This window comes from Rhopalosiphum padi, chromosome 1 (genome assembly GCF_020882245.1).
Source record: "Rhopalosiphum padi isolate XX-2018 chromosome 1, ASM2088224v1, whole genome shotgun sequence".
Lineage (NCBI taxonomy): Eukaryota > Metazoa > Arthropoda > Insecta > Hemiptera > Aphididae > Rhopalosiphum > Rhopalosiphum padi.
The window spans coordinates 41,664,471-41,684,079 of NC_083597.1; the positions used below are offsets into that span (position 1 = coordinate 41,664,471).

General features: G+C 28.6%; 1 protein-coding gene across 3 annotated transcripts; it reads right to left on the bottom strand.

The window, feature by feature from the left end:
• Nucleotides 1-3,895: 3,895 nt before the first annotated feature.
• Nucleotides 3,896-12,200, bottom strand: LOC132920208 (uncharacterized). Of its 3 annotated transcripts, XM_060982405.1 has the most exons (4): nt 7,166-12,200; nt 6,647-6,721; nt 6,226-6,309; nt 3,896-5,392 (listed from the first exon to the last, which is right to left on the bottom strand). In XM_060982405.1, exons 1-4 carry the CDS (start codon nt 12,062-12,064, stop codon nt 5,348-5,350), a joined length of 5,103 nt encoding a protein of 1,700 aa, XP_060838388.1. In that variant the 5' UTR covers nt 12,065-12,200; the 3' UTR covers nt 3,896-5,347. The 3 variants fall into 3 exon arrangements, with proteins under 3 accessions (XP_060838388.1, XP_060838397.1, XP_060838407.1); XM_060982414.1 differs by lacking the exon at nt 6,647-6,721; XM_060982424.1 differs by lacking the exon at nt 6,226-6,309.
• Between the last annotated feature and the right edge of the window lie 7,409 nt (nt 12,201-19,609).

A 19,609-nucleotide genomic window follows, 5' to 3' on the forward strand; every position in this document is an offset into this window, starting at 1 on the left:
TATAAAAATTAATTTTCAAAAGTTTAGCAATAATTTTTGATCACTAGTTTCTTTAGTACGAAACACTGCATATCCTGCATGGCTGTATAACCGGAATATACTACATTTTCATCAAGATTGAAAATATACACCATATTTCCGCTAACTTCATCTCATGATAAATACTCATTAGCTAAAAGCAGTTTTATATATTTAGGAAATAATGATATAGATAAATAAAGTTTTATACTTTGGTAGCTTCAGTGATTGACCTCCGCCAATCAAATTACAAAAATAATTTAAAACGAAACATTATTATATATAACTATTTAAATAATCAAAATTCTCATACATTTAATTATGAACATTTGTATGTCTTGAATTTTTACATTTTATAATTTGTAGGTATGAATCAATCATATTAAATTTAACTGGGAATGATACCATATTATCTACAAATTATTTTCCATCTACAAAACCACGGTCATTCGCTTCAGAATATTATAATTTATAGCATGTATTCGGCTATAAATTTTAGAAACTATCAGTGCTTGGAAAGTTCCTTTAAAAAAGGAACTAGTTCAGGTTTACGTTCCTCTTGTTAAAAAGGAACTAAATCCTTTACCATTCCTGTTTTGAAGAAAGGAAATAGTTCCATTCCTCGTTCCTTTTTAATGTGAAGTAAAATAAAATAAAAAAACATAGGTACATTTTATATTATAATTGTTTTAATTTTAAACATAACACACTGTTATTTAGTAATAGTTTTAACTTTTATAAAAAACTGTACTTCTGTACATATAACTATTATTATAGACTATTATAATATAATATATAACTATATTAATCATTATATTGTTATACAGTATTATAGTGTACTTAAATATACATTTTATTTTGCTTCAATATATTAAGGTTTCTAACATGTTATCAGTTAAACTAACGATGTCTCACCGATAAGGCCGCCGTAACAGAATTGACATTTTGTAAATATTATCAATAATATCGTATACAGGTTTATTTTTATAGCTCTTTATATTAGCTACTAAATTTCAAAAGAAGCTATATATTTTTTTCCTTTTAGTTCTAAATATAATTTAATTACTTTTATTTAAAAATAAATGAACGAAGGAAGGAACAAAAAAAAATCGTTTATGTTCCTCTAAAAAGTGAACGAAATTCCAATACGTTCCTAAACATGAAAAAGGAACTACGTTCCTTATAAGTTCCTAAAAATGGAACGAAATCAAAGGAATGGATTTCCAAGCGGGTTTTCTTCCAAGCACTGGTAACTATATTATCAGGAAATATGTTGTTTGAATATTAAACGAAACAACAAGTTAACCTACACTTGCTATTTAATGACAAGCAAGATCACAGTAATGCTGAAAACCACACATTCGCTCGTCAATTATCGGGATTTTCGTATTCGCTGTGAACTAAAATAACAAGTATAACCACAAAGAAGCTCAAGGATATTGCACAGCACCCGCTCGATTGGATAGAGCCTTTAAATATCCACCATCTATAGTCTTTACCATGTAGTTGGGCTTATACTCTATAATTCATATAATTAAGAGTCCCGATATATTATTAAAATACGCCAGAAAACAGCTGATTTTGGCTGCATCCTAACATCACATCAATCAAGTTCAGATTCAAGTAATGTCAATTTATTCTCGGACAGTTATTTCACTATATCTACACATTTTATAAGTTGAATAAATTAAATTTAACAAGATGTACTTTTCTATACAAAATACATATATGTATATGCATTGTAAGTACTTTTTTGGCTTTATATATATATAATATGACAAGGAGTCAAGGACTATCCATATGCAACCGTATTACGTATGTAAAAGTGTATACAGTGCTCTGATGGTTAAATATCTAACTAGTTACGAAATAGAGCTATATAAATAATACCAAATCGTATTTAGAGCAACAACGCAATGACGGTAGACATCCGGTGCGTGTAGCCACCTCTATATTATCTAATATTAAAAATAGTGTAGGATGCACCTGTAAACCATACATGGTTATTGGTTATCACTCATTATATAATATATACATCTAGATATAGTAGGGACAGTGCTTTCTGCGAGGAGACCCGTTTTGCAGGATGACAGGATCTATTCATAAGTGAATTTACAAAGCTTGCATAAATACTTCACATGCTAATACAATTTATACGGTAATTTGGACTTGAGTTTATTTTTAATTTAAAGAAACACTGAACATTTTTGCAAATAAAACACACTAGGCCAATTTGTGTTTTTAACGACTCGTATGACTGGGGATCATCAAAATAGTTTTATATTATTTTTAAAAACTAACTCAAAACTAATGGTTCATTCTTTCGAAAAACTTATATCTATTCTTAAAATCTAAATGCAAGACCGCACAGCGTCTCAGGATTTTATAGAGCAGTGGAGAATCACTACAGAAGTTAAAGAAGCGGGGGGAATAATAAATATAAATTACATTAACATTAAAATACTGTTTAATGTGAATACTGATAACTAATTGCATACTTCACGAACACGTTTGATGAAATTTGTTGTTTAGTAGGTACTCTTTTATAATAGGTATATTCGGTAAAAAGGTGGCAAATTTCCGGGTGCAGCACATAATTGTGGTCTAATAATTCATTCAAGTATCAAATCAATGCTCCTATTCGGTTATTTATTCTGTAAACCTCTTAGGATGCAAATATTTTCTATGTTTTACAACATGGAAAATTTGCTTTAAGTAAAATTAATTTTGTATCTAACTTTAAGATAAGATCATCATTTAGTATTTACTATCTTTCGTCTGTTTTTTTAGTTTTTTATGATAATTTAATTTTTAAGCAAGTTCATATTTTTATATAATTCATACAGTCGTTGCCAGATAGATTTTCACAGCTGCGGCTCTTTTCAAAAGGTGTAGACCAAACTAGTCGCGGTGTGTTTAAAGCTATCATTATTATTTTATTACGATTATTTATTAATACAATTTCTACTTTTTGTTTTAAAATAGAAGAACATAAACAAAACATTTGATTTAAAATTAATAACGTAAAATTAGTTTTAAAATGTTTTGTTACAATTTTTGGTTTATTGATAATTATTAATTTTCGGTAATAACATTCAAGTACGGAGAGAAACCCTGGTTTTTCGTTCTTGCGCCGTCGTAGCCATGTCAATTTACCTGGTAACGACTGACTGAACTCATATTTTGTTTAAATATTTGAATATCGTAAGAATCAGCGACAGAACACAGAATAACACAGAATATGTTCTTACATTTTTTGTTTTAAGTTTGATAATAGCACTATTTTATAATCAATGATAATAGGTAAATTACCTTATATTTACTATTTGGGCTAAGACAAAATTGGGACTACCTACTGAACAAAGTTATGGTGCTGGAAGGGGTAGGTAAGACACGGTGGGCTGATAATAGAGAATCAACTACTGTAGGCCCACAGTAGGGGCAAGTATAGAATTTTAACGTTTGTTTTTTGATAGCACTGATAAATACCACGTTTTTATGTTATCGCAATAAATTGATAATATTTACGTTTTTTTTGTTTGAGCAATCCACACCTTGGTCGCCGTTCTATGCTGTCTGTGTACATTGTTATTGTACAGTGTCCATTTTGATTGTTATATTATGTGGTGTTAGTACGATAGAGACAATAACACTTGCAGACAAGCAGGTACAACGTCCTGCCAGCCAAACGGTATATTTATGTATTTGAACGCCTTATATTAAACGCAATTCGCGATAGGTGATTAAAAATGTACCAAGTCATTATCCGTTTTGTGATTATTTACCATAAGTCGGCAGCGTTTGGTTTTCATAGCCCTGGATAATATTATGAAAGGTATATAAATAATAATTAAATATAATTAATATATTATAAAAATTAAGGAAAACACATTTTAATTTAATAATAATCTTTATTAAATACAAAATATATATTTTGAATCTCGTCAAAATGAAAGCATTCGCTTTTTAAACAAGACCGTATTTAACACTTTTAATGGGTTCAAACATAAAATAATTCCAAAATAAATAATATATTATTAGATATAAATAATGTAATGTTTTAAATAACACCCACTCAAATTACGGCCTTGCTACAAGTATAATTAATTTATATTTAGGTACTTATGTATATCGATTAAATAATAATTATGATTTTAAACAGAAACATAATACAATTTAAAATTTAATAACTAAAATTATTGTAATTAGCCTATACAAATTGGCTATCAATACTTATTTTTATCAACATGATATTTAATCAATAATTTGACATTGATTATCTATTGCATCTTTTATATAATATGCTGTATAGTACGTTTCACAAAACTAGAGACTCACTGTAACGCGACCGGTGCCTAAAAAATTGAAATTCAGTGTCGTTCAAACTTGATATGCTGGGTGCTGTATGCAGTGATTAAATTTGCGCTCGGTTTTGAATACACATGTTGAGCATGCTTACTGATGTAAACTACTGGTCACGCTGCAGCCGAGACTGTAATTCCGCAACTTCACCAATTTGGGCCCGTGCCTAATAAAAATAATGCCCCCCCTTGAACATTTTATCATTGGGTCCCCCATTGTAGGTTGGGGCCCTGGACCCGTGTGTTTGACACACGCAACTCATCCGGTTATTGCGGCACTGCCCCCACTCCATTAGTTGTTGGTACTAATTTTGATTACTGACCACATACAGATTGTATCGAAATAATATGACACATTCAAATGTATTTTTAATGACAATTATAATCAAATATCCCTATGATACACGGTGTATCATAATAAGTCATTGTTAATATTTGCAAAAATTAATTTAAATAACATTGTATGCATAAAAAACCCGTCAAGTTGTAATACTACCTACTAACTGTATCATCTTCACACACTCTTTGAACTTCTTCAACCTCTTAATTATTGTAATTATAGGAAAGTTGAATAACAAACAAAAATAAAAAGTTTTAGTTAAACTGATTTAAAGTTTAGTCAGCCTTTTGATGCAATTTTATAAATAACAGTAGATATACAAATAATAATAAAATAGACAATAATAATAAAATAGACAATAATAAATAAGTAGTCAACTATATAATAAAAAATTATGCTTAGTTATTTGTACTGCATAACACATGAAAATAATTATTATTATTAATAATAATAATAATAATATTTATTATCATGTCATAAACATTTAATTATTAAATACATAAATATAAATAAATTAGGTTATAATTTAAATTTAATTACAAATGAAGATGCAGTTGAAGATTAAATGATAAAAAATACCGAGTATAATGAACAGTATTATAAAAATGATTCATAATAATTTTGATAGTTAAAAACGACGACATTCGTTTTTGTGGTAATGCCAATCAGATTTCTGAAACAGAAAATTAAACTATATACTTAATTGTACATTTTAAATTTCTGCATACTATAATATTAATAGATTGAGTATAGAACTATAGAAATATTAGGAATTGATAAAATAAATGACCTAAAATACATTAGAACAACCCCGTGTTTTAGTTACATGTGTATTTCTTAAAAAATTATTAAAACACGTTGACCGCCTTGGTGTTTTTTTCTGTGTTACTTAATTTCATCAAGAAATCTAATTTTAAATTTCAGCAAAATTTCTCGTCTCCTTCTTCTTTTCTAAAAGCATAAGCCTTTTCATAGCGAAAAAATAGACTTCCACTCTTCTCTCTTAAATGCTAGTCTTCATATGTGAATACCCGTTGCATCCGGTCATTCCAATTATCTCTCCTATGAATGTCTTCAGCTTTATTTGTGTCCATTGATTCTTCCTTCCATTATTATACTTATTATAATAATATTTTTTTCGCTATTTTTTTTTCTCGATATTATGGCCTAAATTCGATTTTTATTCGTAAGTAGCTGTTTTTTTTGTGAGAAGCCTCTCTACGCCGTCTTATTTTTACCGAACATCTAATGTCACTCGTTAGTATACTTCCTAAATATGTATATTGTTGTACCTGATCAATTGTTTTGCTATCCAATTATAATATGTTAGGGATGAGGACAGTGCTTTCTTTAACGATCAGTGATCACCATGATTTTAAAATTTTTCAAATTTCTCGTGAAACATGAAAACTCCTTAACAATAAAGACAAAGAGTTTATAGAGGTCAACGTGTTAGAGGGGCTAAAAATTGATTTTGCAAGGAATATAAACAACATAAAATCTTACTTGACATTGTGTACCACAATAAAAAGCTGCCATACAAGAATCACAACGAAAACAGGAAATATTTGTACAATTGGCAGCCATACACTAAAAATTAGATCAATTAAATTATTTTTATATTAGCAGAAATTTAATCTTTTAAGTATCAAAATATAGTTAAAATAAAAATTTATTTTGTAAATCTAATACAAGGATATAATACCTACAAATTCTAATTAAACATTTTGTTAAAATAAAATCATTATAAACTTAAATCTGTTAGTGAGGCTACATACAAATGTGGATACATTTTGTTCACCGTTCCCTGCCTTCTTAAAAATATAAATCATTGTAAAACCAACAGATGCTAAAAGCTGGTTTATTTTCAAGCTACTGTTAAAATATTTATTTCCATAGTATATGAAAAATGAATATCAATATTTACCGTTTTATTTCTAGTATCAGAATCCTGATGATTTGGCATGTTAGGTAGTTGCGCATCAGGCAAATCTGGTGAAACCTATACAATATTTATAAACTTAAAAACTAATACATTTTAATTTAAATGACAGAATTTAAAGAACTATGTTATTGATGTTTATTCAAAAGATAAGTAATCTTCTATTCTTCTTTACACTTCTATCCCAATTAAATATGGTCGACTACTCTAGTCCTACACCTTCATGTAACTCTGTTCCCCAACTCCTTTTATTCTCAACAGCTAGTTTCTCTATTCTGCCTATTTCTCATACTATATCAAGCTATATATTCGCGTATCCTGCAGCATATTGCTTATACTCTCACTAACAATATCACCTATCATGCTTTTAATCATATTTGGTGCTTTATTTCAAACTTTATTTATATTTCACTCCATGTTTTAATGTGTTTTGCATCAATAAAATTTAAATTTTAAGTATTAACTAAACAAGCCTATACAATAATAATGATGATGTTTAATTACCTGAGGATTATGTTCGGAAGATTGCAAGCCATAATGATTCACAAGACTATTTCCATAGTTATAATTATTATATTTTTCATTCAAATTCTGAATATAGGCGTTGTTAATTGATGCCACACTTGCTGCAGTCCTTCCTACTACTTCTCTCGATATTGGTTGAATGTTGTTTGTAGGATATGTGCATGCATTATAAAGTTGAGGATGCGTAGTGGTTAATGGAATATTTTCTTTATATGGCGACTGCAAATATGATGGGGCAGAATCTGTGTATGATTTTAAGTAAGCACAGCATGAAGGGTCATAACATGGATTTTTATAAACGTTCGTTGTATTTGTTACATTTGTTTGGCATGTATTTGTTGCTTTTGGGGGCTGTACATTCGTGGCAATCGATTGCTGGTAGAGATTTGATGGCCATGTATTTGCTGCTTTTAGAGGCTGTGAATTCGTAGCAGTCGATTGATGGTAGAGATTTGATGGCCATGTATTAGCTGCCTTTAGATGCTGTGAATTCGTAGCAGTCGATTGCTGGTAGAAATTTGATGGCCATTTATTTGAAGAAACTGGAGGCAGAGTAGTTATTGACGACTGTGAATTTATATCAACTGGTAGATGTGTACTCCTCGAATTTGAAGTTTGTGTAGCATTAGAAATTGATAAACTATTTTGAAAACTATTAGAAAAATGGGTATAGTTGGAAGAAATATTATTGTAATATGGACTTAAATTTTGAGAGACTGTTGATGAATTTAAAGTTTGAGGAATCACCGTTTGCATAGTTTCCGGAAATTGAGTATTAATTAAATTATTATTGTAACATGGACATATATTTGTAGGAACTGTCGACAAACTTGAATTTTTAGAGACCGATGATGAACCAGAATTTTGAGGAACTGTCGATGAATTTGAAATCCGAGTAATCACTGTTTCCAAAGTTTCCGTAAATTGAGTATTATTGGATAAAATATTATTGTAATGTTGATTCAGATTTATTGGGGCTACTGAGAAACTTGAATTTTGAAGAATTGTTGTTGAACTTCCATATGGAAGGACTGTCGATGAACTTGAATTTCGGGGGACCTTTGATGATCTTGAATTTCGAGGGACTTTTGATGAACCATAAGTGGTATTCAACTCTTTTGGATTATTTGCAAGGATTGTAGATGAACTTGAATTTTGACAAACTGTTGATGAACTTAAATTTTGAGGAACTTTTGATAAACTTGCATTTTGAGGGACTGTTGATGAATTTGGATTTTGAGTGACCACTGATGAATTTGGATTTTGAGTGACCACTGATGAATCATAAGTGATATATAACTCTTTCGGATTATTTGCAAGGATTGTAGATGAACTTGAATTTTGAAATGATGAACTCGAATTTTGATAAATTGGCGATGTACTTGGATTTTGACAGATTGGTAGTGAACTAGAATTCTGAGGAACTTTTGACAAACTTGCATTTTGAGGGACTGCTGATGAACTTGAATTTCGGGGGACCTTTGATGATCTTGAATTTCGAGGGACTTTTGATGAACCATAAGTGGTATTCAACTCTTTTGGATTATTTGCAAGGATTGTAGATGAACTTGAATTTTGACAAACTGTTGATGAACTTAAATTTTGAGGAACTTTTGATAAACTTGCATTTTGAGGGACTGTTGATGAATTTGGATTTTGAGTGACCACTGATGAATTTGGATTTTGAGTGACCACTGATGAATCATAAGTGATATATAACTCTTTCGGATTATTTGCAAGGATTGTAGATGAACTTGAATTTTGAAATGATGAACTCGAATTTTGATAAATTGGCGATGTACTTGGATTTTGACAGATTGGTAGTGAACTAGAATTCTGAGGAACTTTTGACAAACTTGCATTTTGAGGGACTGCTGATGAACTTGGATTTTGAGTGACCACTGATGAACCACAAGTTATATTAAACTCCTTCGGATCATTTGCAATAGTGAAAAATACACGTGGAGATTCAACTTGCGTACAGGATTTTTTTCTTTTTATTTGTTTATTAGTTTCACTTGTAATTACACTTCCAAGTTTACCATCTAATGGTAGTATATTATCATCAACGTTATTTTGGACGACAATAGAACTGTCAATACATTCATTAGATATTACAGCATTTAATTTGTTTCTAAGTTCAGTGACGTCAGAATTAAACCAATTTAATGTTTTAATAAATGAATTTGAAATATTATATTTAGGATTTACATATATTCTAGGATTAACTGGAGTAGGACATACTTGTTCTAAATTTTCCTGTATAGTATGATCAATAGTTTCTATACAGTCATCTATTTTGGGTTTTTTGTGTTTAGGTTCTATTGAAGATATGTTAACAGAGGTATTTGGTATTACTGTGTTATCACTTTGTACTGAATGTACATCATCGATTTCAAGCAGATCATCAATTCTTGTTAATTCAAATATACCCTTTTTTTTAAGCGACTTGATTGGTTTAGAATCTTGATTAATAAAAAAATATTTACATTGTTTAACCATTTTATAGTAAATTGTTGCATTCATGATAATCGACTTCTTGTTAAGATCGATCATAAAATCATTATTAGAGTTCATGAATGTGTAGGCTACAATAAAACACCAATCGATGAACTTACTTTGCGAAAACCAAATTCTCCATAATTCATAATCATGAAATTGAATGTATTTTTTAATAGCATCAAGGAACTCAATCAATTTTAATTTTATTTCACACGGAGGAATTGAAGACTTACGAGCAATTTCACGAAATGTGCAAATTAAACAACCGGAAAATAGTGCCATATTATATTCGATGTCATTAAACATGGTAAGAAGCTTAACGACTAACTCTCCAACGAGATCCGATTCTGTAGTTTTCCATAGGGAATGGAATTTGTGTAGAAAATCATCATTTAAAAAATATGTAGCCAAATCTTTTACTATAGAATTTTTAAATACTTTGTCTTCAGGGTCAATAAGATTTCCAATTTTCACCACTATTTTGACATCATAGTTCAATATTTCGGATTGTTGGTTCATATCATTAGTATTTGCATTTTTTATTTTATTAACTTGAGAATCGATAGTATTTGGAGTAATTGTATACTTTTCTGATTCTAAATCAATAATTTCTCCAACGTCAATATTCGTATCCAATGCATACATTTTGGTATTTTCATTATTTCCTTCCATTTTCAATTGTGGAATTATAATCTCTCTGCCATCATTAACTATTTCTAACGCAGAATCTTTGACATTTTTAACACATTCGTCCATTGGTAATTGTGGTACCGTACTATTTTCATCAATTTTCAACGCAGCCTCTTTAACATTTTGAACAATTCCGTCTATTTTTAATTGTGGAATTATATTATTTCTCCCGACATCAGTTTTCAAAGCGGATTCATTAGAATTTTGAACAATTCCGTCTATTTTTAATTGTGAAACTATAATTTCTCCAATATTAGTATTAGTTTCCAACGCTAATTCTTTGGCATTTTGAACAATTTTATCCATTTTTATTTGTGGAATCATTATTTTTTCAACATCATGAACTACTTTCAATGCAGAACCCTTGACATCTTGAACAGTTTCATCTATTTTTAATTGCGGAATCATAATTTCTTCAGCAACAATATTTGTTTTCAATGCAGATTCTTTGGCATTTTGAACAATTTTATCCATTTTTATTTGTGGAATCATTATTTTTTCCACATCATGAACTACTTTCAATGCAGAACCCTTGACATCTTGAACAGTTTCATCTATTTTTAATTGCGGAATCATAATTTCTTCAACAACAATATTTGTTTTCAATGCAGATTCTTTGGCATTTTGAACAATTTTATCCATTTTTATTTGTGGAATCATTATTTTTTCAACATCATGAACTACTTTCAATGCAGAACCCTTGACATCTTGAACAGTTTCATCTATTTTTAATTGCGGAATCATAATTTCTTCAACAACAATATTTGTTTTCAATGCAGATTCTTTGGCATTTTGAACAATTTTATCCATTTTTATTTGTGGAATCATTATTTTTTCAACATCGTGAACTACTTTCAATGCAGAACCCTTGACATCTTGAACAGTTTCATCTATTTTTAATTGCGGAATCATAATTTCTTCAACAACAATATTTGTTTTAAATGCAGATTCTTTGGCATTTTGAACAATTTTATCCATTTTTATTTGTGGAATCATTATTTTTTCAACATCGTGAACTACTTTCAATGCAGAACCCTTGACATCTTGAACAGTTTCATCTATTTTTAATTGCGGAATCATAATTTCTTCAACAACAATATTTGTTTTAAATGCAGATTCTTTGGCATTTTGAACAATTTTATCCATTTTTATTTGTGGAATCATTATTTTTTCAACATCGTGAACTACTTTCAATGCAGAACCCTTGACATCTTGAACAGTTTCATCTATTTTTAATTGCGGAATCATAATTTCTTCAACAACAATATTTGTTTTAAATGCAGATTCTTTGGCATTTTGAACAATTTTATCCATTTTTATTTGTGGAATCATTATTTTTTCAACATCGTGAACTACTTTCAATGCAGAACCCTTGACATCTTGAACAGTTTCATCTATTTTTAATTGCGGAATCATAATTTCTTCAACAACAATATTTGTTTTCAATGTAGATTCTTTGGCATTTTGAACAATTTTATCCATTTTTATTTGTGGAATCATAATTTTTTCAACATCATGAATTATTTTCAATGCAGAACCCTCTGCATCTTTAACAGTTTCATCTATTTTTGTTTTTGGAATCGTGATTTTTTCAACATCATGAACTATTTTCAATACAGAACCCTCGGCATCTTGAACAATTTCATCTATTTTTATTTGTGGAATCATAGTTTTTTTCAACATCATGAACTATTTCCAACATAGATTCTTGAGCATTATGAGCAATTACGTCCATTTTTAATTGTGGAACTATAATTTTACTATAATACCTTACCGGGTTATTTTTACATGAAATATAATTTCCTGGGACAATACGATCAGAGCTTGGTTTAGAAACTTTAGTTACTCTTAAGGAATCGTTCTGCTTGGAATATAGACTATAAGATTTAGTTATGCGACAAAAATTATTTTCATGTTCAAAATGTTCACTAACCGGACTTGGTGTATCATCGTAATTGTCATCTATTTTAGGTACTACAACAGGAATAATTGTTTTTCCGTAGAGGATTTTTTTATCTTTTTTCGAATTATATTTACCAAATAATATTAAATTCTTGTCATCAATTCTTTGTTTTAAAAGTAATGGAAATTTTTTATTATATTTCTTATTATCACATTTTTTAATAGTTTTTTTAACAACTTTGCATGACGACATAGGTAACCTATAACAGATTTTTAAATAATTTAATTTAATTTAAAGTATATACATAGACAATAACATAATATTAGATTAGATAAGATTTGAAAGATATTTACCTATTCCTAACTCCAGAAGATGAATTTGGTAAAAGATCAAGTCTAACATGTGCGTTAGTCTCAATTTGTTTCATCATAGCCTTACTTTTTTCTACAGATCCTTTTGATACATCATAACATTGTTCAAAAATCTAAAATATTAAATGGATGCATTCGTTTTAGATTGCTTCAGATTTAGTTTAAATACTAATAATCATAGCTTTTAAAATTAATTTACACTTGAACGGATTAAATTTAAATTTATGAACGGAATTTTAAAATTATCGCTTTTATTTATTGTGTTTTCAAAAATATTTGTTTTTAAGTTCTGAAGTAATATTTCTAACAGTACCTATTAAAATTTGCATCACGATTTTTAGTTATTTTGGACGAATCCACAATTGCGCACGAGAAGTCAACACAGGTTTTTTTAATTAGAAAAAAATAATTTATTTTTATACGCTAACAACAATTTCTAGAATTTTTCAAATCCATCAATAAAAAATTCTGTGGAATACGTGCTGATGAATTTTTACACTTTGAATTTTAACACATATAATTTGCATTGTGTTTCTCCACCCCCCCCCCCCCTAATCAAAATTTTGCTTGAAAATGTGCACTCAATTATCCGGCAATTAGACTAGACCGGGCCTGTTCTAACCAAACAAAATTATTTATATTCTTAACAGTAAATTGCTTAAATATTCAGTTTATAACCATGTTATAGCCCGGCTCAATTATCAGGTTATCTAGAGTCAGGTATATTATGTCCAGCGAGAGAACAAGCCGCAAACCGACCAAAATCAGTTTTTCTGCGCATTTCCCAATGATACCCAGCCATAATCGAACCAGTTTTGATAGCATGGTGACGCAGGGGGATGCGCAAAATCGACACGTTCTCTCACTGGACTATAGTTGTACAACGTATATAAATTATAAGTGTACTCTACACTTTCTAATAAGCATTTACAACTAATTTTCTAAGTAATGTAATCTATAAGCAATTAAAAACAATCATTAAATTGTTTTAATTATTTTATCTTAAAGTTTAAATCAAATAATAGAAATATATAAGCCAATATACAAATATTTTTTCTAGATTCAAGTATATCAAAAACGTCTATCATTATAACACTAATTCTATTAAAGTATCTCATGAGCTAATTTTAGCAATACAATTTGAGACTATTTTATGATTTTCTAAAGAAAATACTTAAACTTAATATCTTGTTATTGTGAAAAGATACTTTTTCTTCTTGTTTAATGAAGCTTATAGATGTTTTGAGTGTCAATTCAAAATGGTTTGTTTTAATGAGACTAATGAATAATGACTAAATGTATCTTCAAAAACGTTATAAAATAAATATTTGACTATAAATAATGTACAAAGACAAACGCTTAAGAGGACGTCATACACGCATGTGTTATCTCCGACTCTCCGCGGTCTTACAAACGTAAGACATAGGAAATTTGCGTTCAGCAGTATCAATTGCTGTTAGTATTAATATTAGAGTTAATTTACCTATTATCAAACTTAAAGGTAATAATATTATCTAGGGCATCTCGTAAGATTTTATTGATATTTTGGTTTTTAAGTGAGTTATAGTTATATAAAATATTAAAACTTTAAAATGCTCGTAACCCGCTTAAGAACTAAAATATCAATAAAAGCCTACGAGATGCCCTAGATAATATTATTACCTTTAAGTTTGATAATAGGTAAATAGACTCTAATATTATAGCTAACGGCATAAAATTGATTCTGAATTTGGTATGTCTTATGTCTTACAACACATACGGGTATAACGTTCTCTTAAGAAAACTCTTTTCATTTAAAAATTAGTCACTTACCCTTCTTAAATGTGTTTCATTTTCATCGTATTGCTTTAAATATTCTTTAAGGGATTTGTTAACATTACCAGAATTAATTTTCTTGAAATCTAGAAAAAAATGTACATCAGTTATATTTTTTAAACGAATGTAGGTAGTGGGATTTTGATTTAACATCGCAACATTTAATAATACGTATTGACATAATATATATATATACATATTTATAAAAAAAAATCTGATATCGTTAAAAATCTAAAAATGACTATGGAAAAATAATGTTTACTATCTATTAATTAAAATTCTTATTGTATAAGGAAATTCCAAGCCTTAGAGATCTCGGGAGAGGGTGGGGCAGTAAAATCTAAAACCTATTAATTATGGTGACCCATCTGTTTTTGAAAATATTTTTTATGTAGGTACATATTCAATAAAAATTTAAAAAAATAAAAAATTACTAAACAATACCTTTGTAATAAATTGTATAATATAAGATTAATATTTGACAATAATATAATAGTGTGTAATTATTAAATGCACTAATGCCGGGTTGTATGAACTATCACTAACTATTTATTGAATCGATATTAAAATAATGGTCGTTAACATATAATTTAGTGGCCCATGATGAATTCATTAAATTGTATTTAACCATTAGATTAATCAATTTTGTAGCTTAAATAAGTGAAAATAAACATTGTATACATGAAACGATTCTGATTGGATTCATTAGGTATATTTCATGTTTTTCTTTTTTGATTTACACCAAAAAAACTAATTCGATTTTGTCAAAAACTGTTTGAGCGTAAAAATTATCGTATTTCCTTCACTTTTGGTTTATTTTCCCCAATTATTTTGAAAAATACTAGGAATTTTTAATTTTTGCTTAAACACAAACTACATCCAATTTTTGTTTAGAAACCACCCTTAAGATGACGTCACCCCCACATGTGTTGTCTCCGTCTTATAAGAACGTAACATTTTTAAACTAACGGAGCTAGCTAAACGTGATCTGCTGAGCATAAATTTGCTATATTACGAAGAGAACAAATGCGGGTGTTGTGTCCTCTTAAAGATCATTATCGAAGCACTTTTTCAACTGATAATCGAATAAACACAAATCATTATAAAATGAATACATATTGATAGCTCCACTCATTCTAGTTAATTCAAATTATAAGGGTTGGAGTTAGAGAAATAAAAGTGCTTCACTGGAATTTGGTGTTTCCGAGACCCAACGTAATTTTAATCAAGACTTAGGAACACGGGACTATATCATGATATTAAACGAAACTTACTTAAATACAAAAATGCTTTTGATCGCATAAATTCAGAATTTTGATATCTGGATTCCTTCCGAGTTGCTACAACCTAAAAATAAAAATATATTATTTAAATTAAATAGGTATTATTAGTCTTTATAAGTCAGATTTAAATTTTACTTCGACCACAAGAAAAATTGTTATAATAATAGCATACACAATGTATATTATATAAAGAATACATATTATTATGCAGAACATGTATATGCGGTCAAAACGTCAAAATATCTCACGACAAAATATAAAAATTATTTTACAAACATATTATATACACAAGTATACATTATTTAAAATATATATCGTTATAGTAAAAAAATAATAGAAAATACTTTAATATCAAGTTATGTACAATCAATTTATATATTTATTTTTATTAGTTTCATCGTCACCTTTTACAATTGTATTTAAATTTTAAACTTTAATCTACATTTTTTTCGCCTTTTTTTTGTTCGAGGTACTCCAGGCTGTTGTTCGACTTTGGCCACCTGCAGACTTTGTTCTTATTTTTTCATATCAATAAACTTCTATAGTGTTAACTGTTAAGTGGTTCACTGCAAGTGCAAAATTCAATACTCTATGCTATAATTCTACAGCAGCGTTCTCAGCCTGGGAGTCGCGATAATTTTGACTACAGATCGCGTAGGTCAAAAATAATAAAACGCCAATTTATAAAATGAACTTTTATTTAAACTTTTTTATTGAACAAAAAAAAAATACATATATAATAATATTAATACAATAAGGATATACTTAAAAAAATGAATAAACATTATAAAATAAATAATTAGTGTGATCGTTGAATTTTTTTTACATTTAGTTGCATAATCTATGATTCAACATTTTAATTTTGAAACACATTAAAGTAGGTTACTTTCTAGTAATAACAAATGATTTTTGTATTTAGTTTTTATTGCTACCGTAGAGGAGAATCTCTTTCCACATAAATAAGAAGTTGCAAACGGAATCAATATTTTTCACAATTACTACACATGGTATTTATAAATTTATACTCAAAATGATATATTTTGTTTAGTTAATCGGTTAATGATATGATATTTTTATTGTTCAAATTTGTACTTCATATAGATAGGTGCATGGGCGTAACTAGGATTAAATAGTTACAGAGGCTAGTCCTAGAAAACCAAAGTTAAAAATAATTTGAAGGCTAACTGATACTAAAAAGTAAAATCTTATAGAGGGCTAAGCCCCCCAATAGTTACGCCGATGGATAGAGGTTTGCAAAGTAATTGACCATATTTTATACTTATTTTGTGGGTCACAACAAGAAGGTTAAGAAAGATGTTCTACAATCTATACTCTATAGCAGTGGTTTTCAAACTGGGTGCCGCGGCACACCAGTGTGCCGCGAGTATCCACTAAGTGTGCCGCGGTTTTTCCATAAATTATCGATTGCACTGAATTATGATTTAAGAAAATGCGGGTATGTGTCAACTATTCGTCCAAGAATTAAAAATATTTGTTAGCCCATCAATCACATATTTCTTATTAAATGTATATATAATTATAAACAAATTTGTTCATCTAAAAAAAAGGTCAGTGTGCCGTGAAAATTTTTTGAAGTTTACGGTGTGCCGTGTATAAAAAAAGTTTGAAAACCACTGCTCTATAGCATTATTTGTCTTTGGGGAGCTTTCAATCACAGCATCAAACATATTCCATAATTTAATTAAAAATGTAAGCACTCTTTACCTGCTGGCTGCCATAAAGTATTTATTCATTTATATATTTATTATGGACCTATGTTCAGCTAAATATAAAATGCAGTATTAGATTCACAAAAGTAATAATAAAAAAAGCAAAATATATACATAAGAGAAATTATTTAACAAAAATATGATTTATGAAAAATAAATCAAAATCAGTAGGTATCTATTGACAGAGCAGCTACTATCTCCTAAAACATAATTAATAAAGGAGTTAAGTATGAAACTGAGAAAAAATGAGTTGTATAAAATAAACAGAATTCTAGTAATATCAGCATTAATTTAAAAGTTTATAAGACTTAATAAATAATAATCATCAATTTTATTATTTAATAATGTATTTGATTTTGTTTTCCTAATGAAAAAATGTTCATACATGAATGTCAAATTATGCAATTGATTGCAGATGCACTTGACTTTTACAAAAAATCCGACAAAAAAGGAATGTTCTTAGGCTAACTTTTACCAACTACTTTGTACATAGCTTCTAAAAAAAATATAAATGCAGTGATTGATGAACAATTAGGTGAATATTCCAAGGTGCTTTTAAAGTTAAAATAAGGAATATGTACCACTTTAAATACATATTATTATTATATTGTTACAAGGATATGCAAATATAAATGAATAATTTCTTGTATCTATTACTTTTATTTGCCTATTTATAAATACATATATTAATATTTATTCTTTATTTAAAAAACTATTTGGTAGGTACCTAATTCAATAAAGAAATGAATAAAATTAATGTGAACAAAAATCTTTTGTAATTATTTAATTATTTTTATAATTTGATAATTTTAAACAAATTTGTTTATAAAAATAATTTACCCAATACTATCGGTTAGCGTGTAACAAACAATTAAAGAGGTACTATAGCAGATAATAAGTGCTTATTTGCATTTGACCTAATGCATTTATGTATATTACTATGTTAGTACAGTAATAGTAATAGGTAAATGTAGCACAATATGACGTTTTACCAAAATATGAATGAACTCAAATCACTACTATAGTTGTATATTATATATTAACCAGCTGATAATAAAAACCAGATTTTTTGTGATAGATGGGCTAAAATGTAAAATGTATATTTTTTTAGATTCGTATAACTAGTCTCCATGAATATGTTACAGATATCATGGCGACTAGTGGCCCGTGGCGGATCCATGGGGGGGGGCAATCGGGGCTCAAAAAAAAAATAGTTTGAAGTCCCTGATTTTAGGTTTTGATGTAATTGTACTTCAAGGGTAGGTAACAAAATTTTAGTGATATAATTTTTTATTACTATTACTATAAAAAATATTTTTTTTTGTTCTGACGAGACTGTGGAAAGTAACATGTATGTACCTAAATAAATACTTTATCAAAATTAAAGTGTGCCCATTAAAAATTGCCCACCCCTGTTATCTTGGTCTGGATCCACCCCTGACTAGTGCAAATTCTGCAAGAGGGGGGGAAGCTACATTGATAAAATAAGTACCTACATATTTTTTTTAAATAAATACATTATATCTATTTTAAAAATAAAAATATTCTAGATAACAGGTACATAATACCTATCCAGTTTTTATTGAAACATGTAGATCAACTATCTACAGAATCTAAATATAATAATACCTATCATATATAAGTAAATAAATCATAAATAATAATATAGGATTATGCTTAGTATGTACCAAGTGTAAAAAAAAAATGTCCACATTCTTTATTTTATAATGCATATTTTTCAAATTTTTTATGCATAGGTAATTAACTGTTTTACAGTGCATAAGTGCATATATTATATTAATACATTTTTTAGTGCATAAACATCCTAACCCTAATGATAATATTACCTAACAGTATGTCAGCATCTACCAATTTAAAAAAAAAATTAAAAACTTGAGTATTGTTAATAATTGTATATTTTGACATAACATAATGGAATACTGGAGTAATTACTGGAAGTAACAGTTTACCCCCGGAATAGTTCAACTCCATGTGGTGCTGCCGCTACCGCTAAAAAAAAGGAACTAGTTTGGGAACCTCTGTTCTATTCAATAGACGTCGAAAAAGACACTTAGTGCCTTCTCCGAAAATACCGGTCACGAACTAACCCAATATGCTAAACAGTCACC

What these genes read in the sequence shown, in the direction of transcription:
- LOC132920208 (XM_060982405.1), bottom strand. Translation starts at nt 12,064, where the DNA reads ATGATGTTGAAAAAAACTATGATTCCACAAATAAAAATAGATGAAATT. An exon ending in CTGATACTAGAAATAAAACG is followed by an intron (nt 6,310 to 6,646) that starts GTAAATATTGAT and finishes TCTAATTTTTAG; the next exon opens with TGTATGGCTGCCAATTGTAC. An exon ending in ATTGTGGTACACAATGTCAA is followed by an intron (nt 5,393 to 6,225) that starts GTAAGATTTTAT and finishes TTTCTGTTTCAG; the next exon opens with AAATCTGATTGGCATTACCA.